The sequence below is a fragment of the Pantherophis guttatus genome, chromosome 3 (assembly GCF_059756535.1).
Source record: "Pantherophis guttatus breed Tessera chromosome 3, ASM5975653v1, whole genome shotgun sequence".
Lineage (NCBI taxonomy): Eukaryota > Metazoa > Chordata > Lepidosauria > Squamata > Colubridae > Pantherophis > Pantherophis guttatus.
Window position 1 is genome coordinate 128851638 of NC_142065.1, and position 18998 is coordinate 128870635.

General features: G+C 42.9%; 1 protein-coding gene across 1 annotated transcript in view; it reads left to right on the forward strand.

Annotated features, from left to right (window-relative positions):
* ANKRD33B (ankyrin repeat domain 33B) overlaps positions 1 to 18998 on the forward strand; it is a 50078-nt gene that overhangs the window by 17251 nt on the left and 13829 nt on the right. The window contains exon 2 of the mRNA XM_034411871.3: positions 13768 to 13897. Coding sequence (XP_034267762.2) covers positions 13768 to 13897 — 130 coding nt within the window. The remainder of the gene's footprint in view (positions 1 to 13767; positions 13898 to 18998) is intronic.

Sequence of the window (18998 nt, forward strand, 5' to 3'; positions counted from 1 at the left end):
CCGCAGGGGTTGGTCCTCTCGTCCCTTCTGTTCAACATTTATGTGAAGCCGCTGGGTGAGATCATCCATGGTTTTGGGGTGGGAGTCCATCTGTACGCTGATGATACTCAGCTGTACATCTCCACCCCAGACCACCCCAACGATGCCCTTGATGTGATGTCTCGCTGCCTGGAGGCCGTGCGGGTCTGGATGGGGAGAAATAGGCTCAGACTCAACCCCTCCAAGACCGAGTGGCTGTGGTTCCCGGCGTCGCGATATAGTCAGCTGGTGCCATCGCTGACTATTGGGGGTGAGTCTTTACCCCCCACAGAGAGGACCCGCAATCTGGGCGTCCTGGATGCACGGCTGTCTTTAGAAGAACATATGACGGCCGTGGCCAGGGGGGCTTTTTATCAGGTTCGCCTGATCTGCCAGTTGCGGCCCTTTCTGGACCGCGACACCTTGCGCACAGTCACTCACGCCCTTGTCACCTCCCGACTGGACTACTGCAATGCTCTCTACATGGGGCTCCCCTTGAAAAGCACCCGGAGGCTCCAACTGGTCCAGAATGCGGCCACGCGGGTGGTTATGGGCGCAACTCGTGCCCACGTGACACCCCTCCTGCGCGAGCTGCACTGGCTCCCAGTGGTCTTCCGGGTGCGATTCAAGGTGTTGGTTACCACCTTTAAAGCGCTCCATGGCATTGGACCTGGATACCTTCGAGACCGTCTTCTGCCACCAGTAGCCTCCCACCGGCCAGTTTGCTCCCACAGAGAGGGTCTCCTCAGGGTGCCATCGGCCAAATTATGTCGGTTGGCGACACCCAGGGGGAGGGCCTTCTCTGTGGGAGCCCCTGCCCTTTGGAATGATCTGCCCCCAGAAATTCGTAAAATCTCTGATCTCTGTGTGTTTCGCTGTGCCCTCAAAACCATGTTGTTCCGCCAGGCTGGGCTATCAATGTAAAGATTTTAATTGGTTTTAAATGGGATTTTAAATTTGGGGTTTTATAAATTGGGCCTATTATTTAATGATTTTAATTATTTTTAAATTTTGTCTGTCTTTGTGTTTTTAATTAGGCTGTACACCGCCCTGAGTCCTTCGGGAAAAGGGCGGTATAGAAATAAAATAAATAAATAAATAATTTGCAACTGGATGTTTGATGTGTGAGTAAAGTTAGAAAGGAATTTTTACATCCCTTTTTGTTTTTTGAAGTAGTGATTTATAGTATTTATCTCTTGTCAGATGGGGCTTTTTCTGTGCACAGGAAGGGAGAAGATTGCTTTTTCTAGCCAAAGACCTCAGTGCTAAAGGGTCAGGAAGTGGTGCTATCAAATTTATTTATCTATACTTCTTTTATTTCCCAATAAGGCTGAGATAATAAGGGACACGGTGGCTCAGTGGCTAAGATGCTGAGCTGGTCAATCGAAAGGTCAGCAATTCAGTGGTTCGAATCCCTAGTGCAGCATAACGGGGTGAGCTCCTGTTACTTGTCCCAGCTTCTGCCAACCTAGCAGTTCGAAAGCACGTAAAAATGCAAGTAGAAAAATAGGACCACCTTTGGTGGGAAGGTAACAGCGTTCCGTGTGCCTTTGACATTTAGTCATGCTGGCCACATGACGACGGAGACGTCTTTGGACAGCGCTGGCTCTTTGGTTTTGAAATGGAGATGAGCACCGCCCCCTAGAGTCAGGAATGACTAGCACACATGTTTGAGGGGAACCTTTACCTTTACCTTAAGGCTGAGATAGCCCTGTTTAGAGCAAGATTTCCTAAACTTTTTTCCATCACACCTCTCTTTACTGTAATCTTAAAAATACACTTCCCCTAAAAATACAAATACTAAAATGAACACAAATGAACAATGAAAACAATACAGTAAAACAGTATGGAAAATGGATTGATTTTTACAGTGTACACAATTAAAAGGTTATTCACACTTCCCCTGCATTCCTGCCTGCATCTTTCCAAGATAGGGACATTTCAGGATTTGGGAAACTCTAGGTTAGAGGGAAGATTACTAGGGTAAGACATGCAAGATAGTAATAATATTGCAGTGGGCCCTGTAGCACCTCCTCAAAGGTTGATAATTCAAAATACTGTACAGCTTTGAACTCTCCAAACACTACCCATTTCTGATCTTGATAGATCAGGGATAGTTTCAACTAAGTTGTTGCCTGGTTTATCTCAGTGAATTGTACTGTGGGAATATATTGGGGGGGGGGGGAGGATCAAGAGACGTGATGCCCGTTTCCATTCTCAAATAAAAATAAAGGCTCTCTTATTTAATATTGTATAATAAGCTTATATGAGGACAGCTAAGGCAGGTATCTTTTCACAGCTATTATTGCATTAATAGCAAACAAAAACTTAAGCTAAGCACCAGGGGAAAAATCTATGTTACATTAATATTATAAGAATATATAGGACTATATAAGTCCTTATATAAGAATATAAGGACTTGAATGACATTTTGCTGTTCAAGTCCTGCTGCAATTGCAATTCCAAGTTTTCTTATGCTCAGCAACTTGCTGGACATTTGGTGAGAAGGCTGAATTTGAATTTATACTCCAGTAAAACTCAAACAAGTAATTGATGGCAGTGCTATCTGTTGAGTGAATTAAGTACAATAGACTAATTCTACAAGTTGATTATTAATGATGAATTGAGGCAAATTATTTATTTTATATATCAGAGAAAGCACTATCTGCAAACTTAATTTAGGTTTCAATATGACTGAATCTATAAGTAAAAGCAATTGATTGTACAGGGCAAACGAAACATAAATAATTTTTTGGAAGGAGCTGCCAGCTAATTTGGAAGAATATAATCTATGTTCTTTAGCATCTGGGAACAACAGCTTCAGGAGAGGCCATAAATCTAGAAAGTCAAGTTATAAATTTCTTCTGTTTATTAGATTTGGAAACTTGCAGGAGGAACAGCATTAAAAGCAGCTACACAATGGATGCTGGAATGATTACTTTCCTTCCATGAATCTATTTCAAATAAGTAAATATTTGTAAAAATGTTTGATATATTTTATCTTTTGAAAGAAAATATATTATCTGCGTTCTTTGAAACGAAATGTAACTTTTGCACTTAAATATCCACTGTGTCTTTTGAGAAGTTGGAAAAATAAAATTTCTAAGTCTTTAACTAGAATTGTACTAAAGATTTCATTTTGTGAATAAAATATTCTAAACAAACCTTCCGAGTTAATATAATAGACTTCTGCATTTGATGAAAGAGAAATATATACTTCCTGCCTCAGAGAATGATTTAAAGACAAAATACTGTCCCAGATATCCCAACAAGCCTTAAAGACATTTAAGACCATGAAATTCAAGAATTCTGGATATATCTGAATACATCTGGCATAGCTAAAATAAAAATACCTATTTCAAACTAGAGCAATTGCTTATAGATTCCTTGGCGATTTTATCTCTCTCATACCTGCAAGAAAGCAAGTACCAAATGATTTCCTTTCTGTAGGCAGGTCTTTGAAGATACGTGATTTTCATTGACAAATATTTTATATGAAACCCTACCGCACCCTCAGTCTTCCTGTTGACATGTTCTATTCTGGTGCATTTATTTGTGGACCACTTAAACAAATAAAAACCCCATAGTTATTGGGTCAGGAAAGAAAATGGACAGCTGACAGAACTCTTCCCCAAATCACCGGGCTTCACATTTCAATCAAGGAATGTGTCATTGATTGATATTTCTTCAAAAAAAGGAGATAGCCCAATAGCCCAGAACAGAATGAAGGTGGAGTGAGCAATAATTGGAAGGGAGGACATGTACCTGCCATATAGGACACAACCAATTGAAGTGGAGGCATTTCTCTACTAGGGAAGTGAATTGTAGCAGGGAAGGTAGAGAGGGTAGGTTATGAAAACTTATGTCTGACATGGAGCAGGAAAAGAAAGGCAGAGACTATCATCTTGGTGGTGTAAAGTTGCCTACAAGAGAATGTTGGCTATTGTTCCCTTTGGGAAATAGAGGTACAATCAAGTCCTGCAGATCAGCCTTAGATTTGCTGATTAAATGTAAGCCAAAGAAATATTCTAAGTTTTCTATTCTCCCAGTAGGCTGTGGAGTGGTTCAGGAATGGGTTGATACAGTTGATCTGCCTGGAGACTGAGTCATAATTTTTATGGCTATGCTTCCATATACCTCCATCGACTCCAGATTATTTGACTCAGTTCATCTGATGAGACATATTGGCAGTTTTCTTCTCTTCAACTCATTCCCAACCACCGGAATTCAGGTTTCTTCTTTCACCTATTCAGTTTCAGCTATTGTCATTGCGAGCCTTGGCTGAAAACGCCGCCACGTGCCCCCCCTGACAGTTAAAATTGCCGACTATCAGCTGAGAGGCGCTTTGAGGAACCGCGCCATGCGGCGCTCTTCAGGGCAAGCTGCTATCACCGCTGGGACTCTCAATCGGCCATCACGATCGAGCGAGTTGTGCACGCATGGTCATTAACTCTGGCACGGCCTTTGGATCACAGCTCCGCTGCTCCCGCAGATTGCTTGGCCATAGAGGAGCAGCACGATTTGGTGCTATTGCTGCCCGTTTCTCTATAGCGCTAGCTCCGCTTCACCGTGCGCACTCTGGGAACCACGTGGAGGCCATCAACCGCACACAGGGCCACTTCCACCACTGGCATTCGAGGCAGCTGCGCTTAGACCATCAATGCTCAGCATCCATCAGGCCTTGTGCCTGGTGGCAGCTCAGCACCAACGGGGGGGCCTCTTTAGGAGCTGGCAATTCCCAGGTTCTCCCTGGAAAAGCTGCCCTTTGGCCTGCTTCTTATCAGTGTGCTGGCTAGTCCAAACCCAGGCACAGCCACCACCACCGCGCCATCCATCCCTGCAGTTTATGATGGCGGATCAGCCTACAACCAGTAAGGTGGCTTCGGCCTCTTATGGCAGGAAGGCTTCTTCTAAGTCTGCAAATGGCCATAAGGCCCAGCAGCCCTCTAAAGCGGAGCTCAAGGACCTGGAGAGACGGCAGAAGGCCTTGGAGTGACAGGTCTCCCAGGTGGAGAAAAAGCAGGCCATCCTCGATGCTCACACCTTAGGCAGTAACAGATCGATGACCCACATGCCAGATCTGCCTGCTGCCCAGGACTTGACCGGAGCATTGTCGCCTGAGAGAGCTGACCAGCTCTCCCCAACTACCACACCTCCTTCTTTCGGAGACCATCCCAAAGGTGATCCCTTCGCTTGCTCCATTACTACTCGGGATCCTCACCCTCAATCAGCTCAGATCACACCTGACCTAAAGTCCCTGATTAATCTCTGATTACAAGGGCCATCACCAAGGGCATTGCTATAGGCATCCAGTAGCATTGTTCAGCTTCCTTGGCCTCAGAGCTTCTTTCATGGCAGTGACATGTCTCGCCACCTGCTAGTCTGACAGGATCCCTTCAGAACTCTCCTGCACATTCAAAGAGCAGTACTGACATGTTTTTGGAGGAGGAGGCTCAGTGGGAACCCAACCTCTCCGATGATGAGGGTGTTCTTCCTGACACCCCAGCCTTCACTGGCCTTTTTCCTCAGGAGCTTTTCAAGTCCTTATTGTATAAGGCCAAGGTCACCACCGGCCTGCAAGTTTCCCTACCAGCTCCATCTGCTTCGGACTCCACTCAGGGAACTAGCCACGGTCTCTTCTCAGAACTGCTGGCAGAACAGCTCCTCATCCATGTCCCTAGGCTTTACATAGATGTCATCCAGAAGCAGTGGACCAGCCCAGCTTCTCTTCCCACCCCCAGAGGAGCGGATTGCCGCAACTACAACATGGATCCTGCACTGGCGCACTTCTTACAGGTACCTCCTGTGGACGGCCCTGTAGCCGCCTTTTCATCCCCTTCGCCATACCTCCCAGGGGACTCATCCGAAGGTCTACGGCCAGGAAATTTGATCTATCCTTTAAGAAGACTCACCAGGCCTCTGCCTGGGCAATTCAGGCCGCAATCGCGACCTCATTCTTCAACCGCTCATCCATATTGTGGTTGCAATAGCTCCAGGCCCAGCTACCCACCCAGGAGGTCCATCTCCATCAGGATCTCAACAAGATTATAGCTGCGGCCCAGTTCTCAGCGGATGCGAGAACTGGGCCTTTCGCACAGGGCCAATTTTGACAGCAGGATAGGAGTTCCTTTCGGGACAGAACCAAATAATTTGGAACCCAGAAGTGGCCATTTTGCGGAACGGGCAATCGCCAGTTCTGTCGTCAGAAATGACTCGCTCCACAATTCTCCCATAGGAGGCAGGTTGAGCCTCTTTGTAGACCAGTAGGCCCTCATAACAACTGATAGTTGGGTCCTTCACACCATCGAATTCGGCCTCTTGTTGGAGTTCTTCTCTAGCCCCCCAGCCCACTTCGTGCCATGCCCTGTCTCCAAGGTTTACCACAAACGCAGTCTCATGGAGCTGGCTATCCAGCACCTTTTGGAGATCAAGGCCATAGAGGAGGTTCCTCCGGACCAATGGAGACAGGAGTTTTACTCAATCCTATTCGTGGTACCAAAGCGCTCTGGGGGCTGGAGGGCGATTTTAGTTCTAAAAGCCCTCAACTCCTACCTGGTCTACAGAAGGTTCAAGATGAACTCTCTCAGGTCCATCTTGGACGGCCTCTGTCCCGGGGACTTCCTTGCCTCCATAGACCTCTCTGAGGCCTATCTTCACATCACCATTTGGCCGGCCCACTGGAAATACCTTCGGTTCAGCTACGCGGGTCGCCACCTCCAGTACCGTGCCTTGCCATTCAGTCTGGCATCGGCCCCGCACTGCTTCACGAAAATCTTAGCAGCCCTCATCGCTCATCTATGGGTCTGTCCGGGTAAGGCTTCAGGCCTACCTGGACGACATCTTGATCCAGGCCCCTTCCCTTCAAAGAGCACAAGACGACTTGCACCTGATGCTGCAAGCCTTGCAGGCCCATGGATTTCTAGTCAACTTCCCCAAAAGCCAGCTGACTCCTGAAACCAGACTGACTCATCTGGGGGCCATAATCGACACCAGATTGGGGAAAGTATTCCTTTCCCAGGAGAAGAGAGACAATCTCAGGCTTCTCATCCGTCAAATCCTCCTGGAGCCAATGGTGCCCCTTGTCACCTTGTCAAGGTTGCTCGGGAAGATGGCATCGTGCATCAACATAGTGCCTTGGGCCCACCTCCATGCACGGGAACTCCAATGGTTCCTCTTGCCACATCAGCAAACCAGGACCTCCAACTCCCTTGCCAAAGTCAGGGTTCCCCTGTCAGTTTGCCGATCCTTGCACTGGTGGACGTCTCCAGCCCTGGACATGGAGTCTGTCTTCACGGACACCCAGAAGGTCACAATCACAACAGATGCCAGTCTTTATGGCTGGGGGGCCCACCTCGACTCCCAGGTGGCCCAGGGACGTTGGTCTCCGGTGGAAGCTCACAACAACATAAACTTCTTGGAGCTCCGAGCAATCCATCCCGCTCTCCAACATTTCCACCAGGCGGTACGGGGGCGCCACGTCCTCATTCTCACGGACAACATCATGGCGAAAGCCCACGTGAACCGACAGGGCGGAACACGGTCCGAACATCTGATGCAGGAGGCCCTTCATCTGGGGAGATGGGCGGAACTGCATGTCCTCTCCCTAAAGGCGGAACACATCACCAGAAAGTCAAACGCACAAGCGGACTTCCTGAGCAGGATCACGGTGGATGCGTCCGAGTGGCGACTCCACCCCGACCTGTTTCGTGACATATGCAACTGATTCAGACAACCGCAGGTAGACCTGTTCGCATCCCCTCAGAATGCACACCTTCCTCGGTTCTTCACACGGTATCTGACGCTGGAAGTGGAAGGAACAAATGCCCTTCGCTGCCCCTGGTCTCCCGGCCTTCTATATGCATTCCCCCCTCTTCCCTTGATCATGGGGGTGATTCGCAAGATCATAGCAGAGGGCGCAGAAGTAATTCTGATTGCCTCTCACTGGCTGCGGAGGCCGTGGTTTTCGGACCTGATCGCTCTTTCCATGTCGCGCCCTTGAAGGATCCCTCCGGGGAGGATATTTCTCAGCCAGGGGGTCATCAGCCATCTGGAGCCCCAGTGGTTCCACCTGACTGCCTGGCTCTTGAAGGGCTCCTCCTGAGGACGGTGTGCTATTCCGAGAACATCATTCGGACCATACAGGCAGACAGGAAGAAGTCTACCATTCGGCTTTAGAACTCCACCTGGCAGGTATTTATATCCTGGTGCTCTGCGCACGACATTAACCCTGTCTCAGCTTCTGTTCCGTAGGTCTTCAACTTCCTACAGGCTGGCCTCGAGAAGGGTCTGGCACACAACACCATCAAGCCCCATGTTGCAGCCCTTTCTACGATCTTGTTGCCCAGGGATGGAGTGCCGTTGTCTCACCACCACGTCACCCACAGGTTCCTGCATGGCACATGTAACCTCCATCCCCGTTATTCACTGCTATCCCACTTGGGATTTGCCCCGGGTTCTACGGGCGCTCACTGAAACCACCTTTGAACCTTTACGTACCACGAGCCTCACTTACCTCACTCTTAAAGTGGCCTTTCTGGTAGCCATTACATCGGCATGGCACATATCGGAACTCGCGGCTCTCTCGATTAGGGCCGACCTCTGTATTATCCATCCAGACAGAGTGGTCCTCGAACTAGATCCATCCTTCGTTCCCAAGGTCAACTCCTGTTTCCATAGGACCCAGGAGATTATTTTGCCTAACTTCTGTCCTCGACCTTCACATGTCTTGGAGCGCAAGACTTGGATGTCCGTAGGGCCCTCAAAATTTACATTTCTCAAACCGTGCCCACCAGGAAATCTGAGGCTCTCTTTGTGTCCTTCCAACCAACCTCGTTAGGTTCCAAGGTCTCTTCTGTTATTATCTGCCGTTGGATCCGGGTGTGCATTGCCCGGGCATATGATACACACGCATTACCAGTACCGGGGCGCATTACGGCACGCTTGACGTGTAGTGCAGCTACCACCACTGCTTGGGCCACACAAGCCTCCCTCAAGGAAATTTGCAGGACAGCTACTTGGACTACTCCTTCGCCTTTCAATAAGTATCATGATCTGGATGCCTTCGCTTCGGCAGAGGCATCCTTCGGTAGGAGAGTTTTACAGCAGGTACACCTGGCCTCGAGGTGTCCAGACTCACGGGCTTCCCACCCTTAGGACTGCCAAGCTTTGGTATGTCCCATTCCTGACCCATTCCACAGCCTTTTGGGAGAAGGGGCGTTGGTCCTACTGTCAACGCCGTTTCTCCAATGCTGCGGAGTGGGTCAGCCCCACCCGCCTAGTGGTCTGGACCTGGCTCCTTACTAATGTTATGGCAGAGTTTCTCTTTCAGGCCTATCTTCGTCAAACAAACTGGAGTCGATGGAGGCATGTGGAGGCATGGCTATAAAAATTATGACTCAATCTCCAGGCAAATGAACTGTATCAACCCATTCCTGACCCACTCCATAGCATTGGAGAAACGGCGTTCACGGTAGGACCAATGCCCCTTTTTGGATATCAGATGAATGTTTCAATTCAAATACTTTGGAAAGCCCACAAAGTGGGCTTTCCCACTTTGGCCAAAGTGGCCATTTATAATTATGCTTAATTGTTAAAATTGAAAAAAATGCCTTATACATCTTAGGAAAGTTACTTCTTAGCAAGAAAATAAAGGTTAATCACAGGTTAGTTACAGAAATCTAATTTAATTACGATGAATACAGATGAATGTCAAGAGATACTTCTGCAGTACAAATTAAATCCATAGTATTCTCAAAAATGTAATTTTTCCCCCAGACCTTAGGCAATTGTATTTCTTTTTTCTCTCCCCTATTACAAAGATCTTAGCTTTAGAAAGATAAAGACATTTTGAATTCAAATTTGGAAAAATGACATGATGCTAGTTAATAAAGCAAGAAAAAAAATCAGTATCTCTGGCTTTGAAACTGTGCTTGTTCTCAGTATCCTAGTATCCACCAACTCCCAAGTCACTGAGCACACTACTGGTTACTCAAATTTCATTTTGGCCTATATAACCATCCAGAGTTTTATGGAGTAGGTAACCATAATAAATAAAATAAAATTATGCTTCTGTTAAAATCTTATCCACGTATAGTATTTTGGAGTGGGTTTAATAAATAAAGGCTTAAGTAAATAAATAAATCCTGTTTCTGTTAAAATCTCATACTCCATTTAAGTCTAATCTACCATGATCTATGGAATACAATGCTGTGGCAATATATACTGGCCTGTTGTCTGGTTAATACCTGCATAGAGGTCTACCAGTAATACCAGGATGAGTGACAAGTTGAAGAAAAATATTCTTGAAGAAGACAATTTAAAATGACTTTTGTATTGTTGCAGAAGAAATTATATGTCTCTGTCTTTGAACTCTCTAGGGATAAAGTTGAACTTGAAGATTTTATGTCTTATATTTTACCTTAAAGGAAAATTGAATAAGAAAATAATAAAAAACAAACAAGTAGAGACACGAGATAAAAAAGAAATATAACTATATCTTGTTAATATCAAAACCTCTCCTCCTCCATTTCATTTGTAAAAAAAATCCTTGTCTATAACATGTCTTTACACAGCTTCATGCTGTCTTTGATTTTTTAAATTTGTTATGTATTTCTTTTTGAAGATGTAATGATCTCTAGCTAACTGGTGTTCTGGTGTTTTCCTTCCTCTCAACTCAATCACTCTTGGTTCATACATTTGTTTTGTAATTTAATCCAGAAACAACGTGGAGCCTTTCACAGTAACAAGAATTGCCTGCAATTCTCCTTACTGTGAGAGGCTGCATGTTGCAAAGACGAACAGAGCAAGGCGGTGGGTGGAGGACAAAGCAAGGCAGGGGCTACCGAGCTGCCCCAAGGCTCTGCATCAGCTTACCTGAAGGCCCTTCAGCCAGGCTACCCATGCCAAACCCTCCCCCTCCCTTCCCCCCCCCCAGGGCAGCCACATCCCTTCACTAACCTGTTTTCCAGCTCCATTCTTTGCTGCGCATTCAGGACAAGAAAAGTAGTCTGTTGGTAAAAAAAATAAAAATACTGGTAGTTCAGACCTTCCAACTTCTCATGAAGAAAAAAAAATCTCGCAAAGTTGGAAGGTGTTTTTACCGTAGTCCCACAGGGGCATCTGTGCTGCGATCCCAAAGAAAGGATAGGCTACAGGAAAATCCCTCCCCCCTTTTTTTCCTGCCAATCGTTCTTTATTTGGGATTGCAGCAGGATTGCAAGGCTGAAGGCTTCAGATGGAGCATTTTGGGGATGTGTGTCTATGCTGCGATCCCAAAGATAGGACAGGCTGCAGGAAAATCCCCCCAGCTTTTTCGTGCCGATTGTTCTTTACTTGTGCTGGCCACGCCCACCCCTTCACTAGGGCTTATTTTTGGGGGAGGGCGTATTTTCAGGGAAACACGGTATTCTTCCATATCCAATTCACATTTCCAAAAACAAAGTGGGCAAAAGCATAGACATCTTCTTTTGACAAACATTCTTTGCATAAGGCTCAGTATCTTTTTACTAGCATTTAAGTTCATTCTTATCATTTCATTTGTTTTCTTATTTTTAATAAGACAGAGATATTCATCTTCCTGCTCTATTTTTTCTATTTATTTATAATCAGTTATTCACTCCATTTTTTTCTGTCAGTTGCAATTTTGATCTTTTTTTAAATGTATTTAGCCACAAATACATTAAACAACCAAGTGTTGTCTGTCTTCGTTTAAACATTTTCACACATGCTTACTTCTATCATATACTATTCTTTTTGTTTTTTTTTAAATAAAACAAAAACATTGATACAGAGATAATATTAGTAAGTGGACAGAGAAGTACAAAAGTTATACAATTAATGCTCGGTATATTACCAATGAAGAATTTGTAATAAAGAATAAAATACATTATTTTTAATGAAAAAGAAAGGCATTTTTAATCTCACAGCCAAATGTTATTATGTAAAGATAAATTATCTACCAAAGAGAAAAGAAAACGACTAAGAACATTGTGCCTGAATATTTTGTTTCTAACTCTCTCGTTGTATCCTTGTTGTTGTATATATTATAAATATATGCTGTAATTTTTTTGCCATATATCATTCTCATCACATTCAGCAACTGATCCTTGCAAAATATTTTATAATTCCAAAAACCATACCATTATGCTGAGATCATATTGTCCTTCTCTCTATTTTCATTTCAGAGGACTTAAAACAGTGATCTTGCACAGGGCCTGTCTGAAAGCAGCTGCTGAGAAGGCAGTTAGGTCTTTGGGCTGAGAGGATGTTAGATTACTATGAGTGTTTTTATGAGCATGTATGAGTTTTTATGAGTATGTAACATGTGTTTTGTGACATCACAATCCATACTCCCCCCCCTTATAAATTTACATGTTACATTCTGAATGAACCTGAAAAGGTGAGGCCTGTATCCTAATAACATGATACAGATTCTGTGATTTTTAGAATCATTTGTAGTTTGGAATAATTGCCATGTTCAAAACTTCTTTTCACTATACATCTAAGCACTGTGCAAAATTCTCTCTGTCTTTCATCTTAAATAATCACATCAATCGTGGTTTTAAAATGTACATTTATTGTTTGCCAGGTGTACTTATAAGTAGACTTATGCTTGAAATATTTATTTGAAACCAGTTTTTCTGCTCACCAAATGGCTCACAATTCTCATTAATTTTTGAGTCCTTGAATGGCTCAACTACTTTTCTATACTTATTTAATTTCCATCCATCCATCCATCTCACCTGAAGAGTATTTTCCTCCTGGATCATATTCAACAAGCTGTATAATTTTCTAAAAAAAACCTTTTTGTTTTTGGTTCTTCCATCACCATTCACTAGAGTATAATATTCAATTGTCACCAAGCAATTGATTCCTGCTCTCATAAATACATTACCTACAAAAGTTTAGTTGACATCAATATGTCAGATCTTATAATACTCTGTTTCCTCTCTGACTTTTAACACCATGGTTAATTTATCCATTTCAGCGCAATCGAGCACCTTTTTTATTATCATTGTGTTAGATGGTACGTCTTTCTGTTTCCAGTTCTGGGCAAATGTAATTCTGGCTGCTGTTATGATGTGAAGTATGATGTATTGGTTCTTTTTACTTATATTTCCTTTTATGATACCCAATAAGAACAGTTCTGGTTTCATCTCAATTTTTTGTTCTGTAATTTCTTCTAACCATTTTTTGATTTCCATCCAATACCTCTTACCTTTCGGGCACATCTACCACATGTGATAAAAAGTCCCTTATTCGTAATTACACCTCCAACCGTTTGCCGGTCTTTTGGGGAGCCTTGCCAGGGGTAGATGCCAACGATAAAACATTTGGTATATGTTTTCCTTATAAGCTGCCGACATCGTTAATTTATAGTTTTTTTCCCATAATTTTTCCCAATGTTCCAATTCAATGTTGTATCCGAAATTTTTGGCCCAAATTATCGTCTCTTTCACTGTTTCCTCCTCCATTTTAAATTTTAACAGACAATTGTAGGTTTTGGTTATCATTTTTTCCTCTGTCCCTAATAATATTTTATCCATTTCTTCTTGTTCTCTTTGGTAGCCATAATTTTCTAAATCTTTTTTATACCTTGTCTGAATTTGTAAGTATGGCCACGAATCTATTTCTATTCCTTGAGATTTTAGGTCTTGGTTAGATTTAAGTTTTCCTTGCCCATCCAATAGCTCTTTGTATTTTGCACTCACTACACTTTAACCTGCACCTTTTTTTATTATTTATTTATAGACTGGCCTTATTGTTGCCTGTTACCAAGGGTACGTGGATATTGTAATAGCCTTAGCACAGTGTCCTCATATTGATGTAAACTGGCAGGACAACGAAGGGAATACAGCTCTAATTACAGCTGCTCAGGCAGGTAAGAATATTTGCTACTCATTTAATTTTTATGTTCAGTAGTGCGCTTTGTAATTGTGGTCCTTGTGATGAACCAATGAATATCAGGCTTTGTCATTTTTAAAGGGAGAGACAGTGTAAACCAGGCAGTTATCACCCACTTAGATTGCTCAGCACAACAAGTAAAATACATGCTAGGCATTAATACACAAAACTGATGGGTTGCCAGATCCAAGGAAAGATTTTAGCTGTAGAACAACCCAGCTTTTCAATATTTAATCAAGGCATCACTCTGTGACACTTTGCCAAAAAAATAGCCAAGCCTCTCCCCAGAGAGAACTTCTAGGCTGCCTTTATTGATATGAAGGCAGTTTTTGATTTGACACCAACCCTCCGGCCCCCCAGCAGTGATGGCAAAAACTCTTTATTGATTGCTGGCTTCTGCAGCTAATTACAGTGTTACCCAAGGCCACTCTGTGCAGATTAAATGTGATGTAAATTACCTTCAACAGCACCACTCCCCAAGTAATAGTTCCATTAAAGTGTTAAGGGAACCAATCAGTGCCTTTCTAAATTTGGATCTCACCCCACACCCTCAAAAATCAGGGATTAATTTCCATGCTCACTTATACTGATGATATAGATATTGTTTCCCACACTTAAATTGTAATCTTCGGGCTTTTGCTGACCATTGCCTAATTATAGGATTGAAAATAACCTATGGAAAAATAAAGGTGCTGCTTTTCACGAAGTATGGGAAATTAAGGGGGTGTGATGGCTCAATGATTAAAGACCTTGAGCTTGTCAGCTGGAAAGCTGACAGTCTGGGTTCAAGACCCAAGCACTGTGGGACAGGATGAACTCCCTTTACTTGCCCCAGCTGCTGCCCACCTAGCAGTAGATGCAAGTAGATAAATAGGTAGCACTTCGGTGGGAAGCTAACAGCGTTCTGTGTGCATTGGTGTATAGTCATGCTGGCCACATGACCACAAAAGTGTCCTCGGACAACAGTAACTCCCTTGACCAAGAAACAGAGATGAGCATCACCCCCTAGAATCAGACAAAACTGGACAGGGAAAACCTTTACCTTTATATGGAAAATTAATAACCACTCCTAGCAAACAAAGGCATTTAAATATCTAGTCTTCAATTTTCAAATATCCACTTGGTGGGTCAGGTCACAATCAAACAAAACCAGCTGCAAAGGGGATCATTTGCTCCCAGTAGCATCAAAGTTTTCAAAATGAGCTGTTGAGCCTACTGTGGTTTGGTGCCAGGTTTTGTGCATATTCTGGTGATTCCCAGTTTAAAACCTCCAATCTTAATTCCCCAGAACTTTTATCATGGATTGCCCACTCTACTTTAAAGGCATTTTTCCAGTTAGATCTTGAATGCCCCTTTACAGCTGCCTACATGAAAATCTGTCACCTGAATATAGCATAATGGCTGCTAATAAAAGTGGAGTTAAAGAAATACCTTAATATGATACAGGATAACTATCATTTAACGCAAGGCTCGTCTTTTGCAAAAGTGGGCACAGGTTATGTTGTCATTATTAGTATTAATTCCTTTGTGACTCCACCTATGCCTGGGCTAATCAAATGAGAATTTAAATAAGTAGCATTTAGATAATTCTCTCTCATAAGTTTAAAAAAATAGAAGTAACTATATTATACCCCATTTGTTCTGTAGTAAGCTATCAGTAAGAATGGTACCTCCCTATAGCTCCACAGAAATAATCCAAAGTAATGTAAGATTTAATTTATGCATAGACTTTTCTCTCATTCTGAATCTCTAGTAACCTATATAAAATAATCCTCTGAAAAGCAACTTACTGTTAACACAAAGATTTGTTGTGCCCTAGAGGCAACACCACTACAGGTAGTCCTCAACATACGACCACAATTGAGCCCAAAATCTCTGTTGCAAAGTAAGTGAATTTTGCCCCATTTTATGACCTTTCTTGCCACAGTTGTTAAGTGAATCACTGCAGTTGTTAAACTAGTAACATGGCTATTAAGTGAATCTTGCTTCCCCATTGACTTTGTCAGAATTTTGTAAAAGTTAATCACATGACCCTGGGATATTGCAACTGTCATAAATATGAGTCAGTTGCCAAGTATCTAAATTTTGATCACATGACCGAGGGGATGTTGCAATGGTTGTAAGTGTGAAAAATGGTCATGTCACTTTTTTCAGTGCCATTGTAACTTTGAACAATCACTAAATTAACTGTTGTACATTGAAGACTACCTATATTTGCCTTGATAAAGTGTTTTGCACTGCCAAAAAGTTCCTTGTCTCCCACTTGACACTTCTAAAAAATAGAAAAGGGACAGGAAGAACACCTGCACTGAATCATCTTCCAGTGTTGGCAAGTCTTACTGGAGAAGGCACCTCTCAACTGAGGAGCAGCTTCTCCAGCGGCTCTCCTCAAAACCAGACGAAGCTTCTGTGGATGCTGCTCATGTGAAGAAGCCTCTTCCAGCTTTTGCAGGTGCCTGAGGATGTTGAGGAAGGGCTTAGGATGTCCTGTTTTTGGAGCATAATTGATAAAATTATCCTTCAGTTTTTTCCTGAAAGAAAACTTGAGAAACTTATTCCTTATGTGCTAAGTGTGTTTCAGCTCGATTTTGGGGGGATTAAATATAATGCCCAGGTTTGCAGAGATGCTACTTATTTGCTCAGTTCAGCTGACCTCCTGAAACTTGTCAGTTATTGCTCCAGGTTGAATAAAAGCTCAATTATGGGTCTATATAATAAATTCATGGAGAATACAGAAGTGCCAGACTAGCTCCAGCATAGATTTAATTCTAAAACCTGGTGTGACTGACTAAAATTCTGTGAAGAGAGGGGAAGAGTGAGAGAAAGCCTTCTTGTTGCATCTTAAAGATCCTTCATGGTCAGTCTATAGCCATGTCTGTGCCAAGATCTACCGAGAATTTAAAAAAACAATAAATACATTTTCCTTCTATTGCTTTCTGAGCAAGATTACCAGTTTCATGCAAAGGTATACTGATTGCCAAACCAGGCAACGGTTCTAGAACCCTGCGTGAAGCCTGAATGTTCTTGGTCTTTTTTTAACACTAACATAGAAACATAGACCTAGTGGTCCAGAAAATCTTCCCACTGAACGGGTTTGTTTGTTTGTTTTCGTTTTAATTTCTTTGTGTTTACTTTTCAAAGTGATCCTTCCTGAAGAGCATATGCAAAATATTGATCGTCTGACCTGACACTGACTCTATAAAAGGAATTAGCTACTTCCCACTCAAAATACAATATTTTATATTGTTAAATATAATAATAGAATATTTAAAAATATGAAATCATCAGTTTTACTAACTGGGTGCAGGTAGTATTGCGCAAATCCATTTTATCATTTTAAGGAATCACTGTATCATTGGTTGGGGATTTTAGCATTAGAACAAGGATTCAAGCCTATTCTGGCATATTGTCATTGGATACAGGTTTGCCAGATTCTAACCACTTTACGTGATTTCAGAGTCCATCTGGACTCTGACGGGGTAGATTCAGGGGGGAGGATGGAGGCAGGTCTTGAGAATATTATCTGGGAAGAGTTTGATGCTGTGACTCCCGAAGACGACAGGATACTGAGTAGACTGAATGCTGCCACATGTTTATTGGACTTACTTGGAAAATTGGTTTAAAAAAATTCCCCATGACTAACAAATTTGCCTTTGAGGTCAAGTTCAAGGATTGCTCCTGAATCTATATGGAACACTGAAATTTGAGGAAAATTATATTTGTCCTTGATACCAAAGTATCTGAAGGAATGTGGTTCCATCTCTTCCAACTACGAGGCTTAGACTTTCATGAACCACAGTTAACTCACAAAAACTCACAAATGCTTATCCCTTTAAATATTTTTTTTAATTGGAAAAGGTGCTGCCAGTCTCTTTCTGAGATGAACGTCCTATAATTAAGTAGAAAATCTCATTGGAAGAAAAATGCTCATTATATAGTATGGGCTTAGTTCAGCTATAGTGACATTCATTGTGTTTGAAGAAAAAAATATTAAAAGTACATGAAGATAGAAAAGACTATCTAGCATAGATGGGAAAAAATGCTGTGTGCAATCCAAGAGCTTGGTTCTCTACAATGTCAGTATAATCATTTCTTCAAAGCTGTCTTTGCTTTATGTTTGTCTGATGCTTAATATTGCTGGTTGTTTATAATAAATATTCGTTTGTACCATCATTTCTGTATCGTGAACAATAAACCTGCAGGTTGAAGATATTTTTGTCTTTTTTACTATTTATTTGGTGTCTTCAAGTGTGGGTTGACTCCCACACTTACTTTCTGGACTGGTCCTTACAGTTCTCTTGAGAAGATTTAAGAAGTGGCATACCTTTGCCTTCTTCCTAAGACTGAGAGAGTGACTGGCCTAAGGTTATCAGCTGACTTTCATGTCTAAGGTGGCTAAAGAGCTTACTGTCTCCCCATTTCTAGCCTGCTGCCTTAACCATTACACCATATATGCTGTTTTGTCTTTGTTATACTTAACACTAGCGTTTCATTTTCCACTTTACTATCACAGGTCCTTTGGGCAAACCTAGGGAACTTGCCTTAAATGTTATCATTCCAACATCATTAAACAGATATGGGGACAATATATATCTTTTCCATTTCCTTTCCTATTCTGAAACCACTGTTTCTCCAAATTCTGTTCTGACACTAGCTTCTTGTTCAATGTAACAATGCCTAAGAAGAATAATCTGATAATTACAGTGCTAACCTTAATATGTTATACACCAGGGGTGTCAAACTCAAGGGCTGCGGACCGGATCCGGCTTGTGATGTGGTTGGATCCGGCCCGCGGGGCTGTCCTGGTCTACCCAATGCGAAGAGGAAAGATCAGACCAGCACAGCTTCAGCTGGTCTACCCAATGCGAAGAGAAAAGATCAGGCCAGTGTGGCTTCAGCCCAGTCTACCCAGTGCGAAGAGGAAACATGCTAGCAGTTTGGGGAGTGGCATCAAACTGGCTGTGCCCACCCGGTTGGCCATGCCTGCCCGGCCCCCCCAAGGTCAACCACAGTTCTGATGCAGCCCTCAATGAAATTGAGTTTGACACTCCTGTTCTACACTATGGCACAATCTAGGG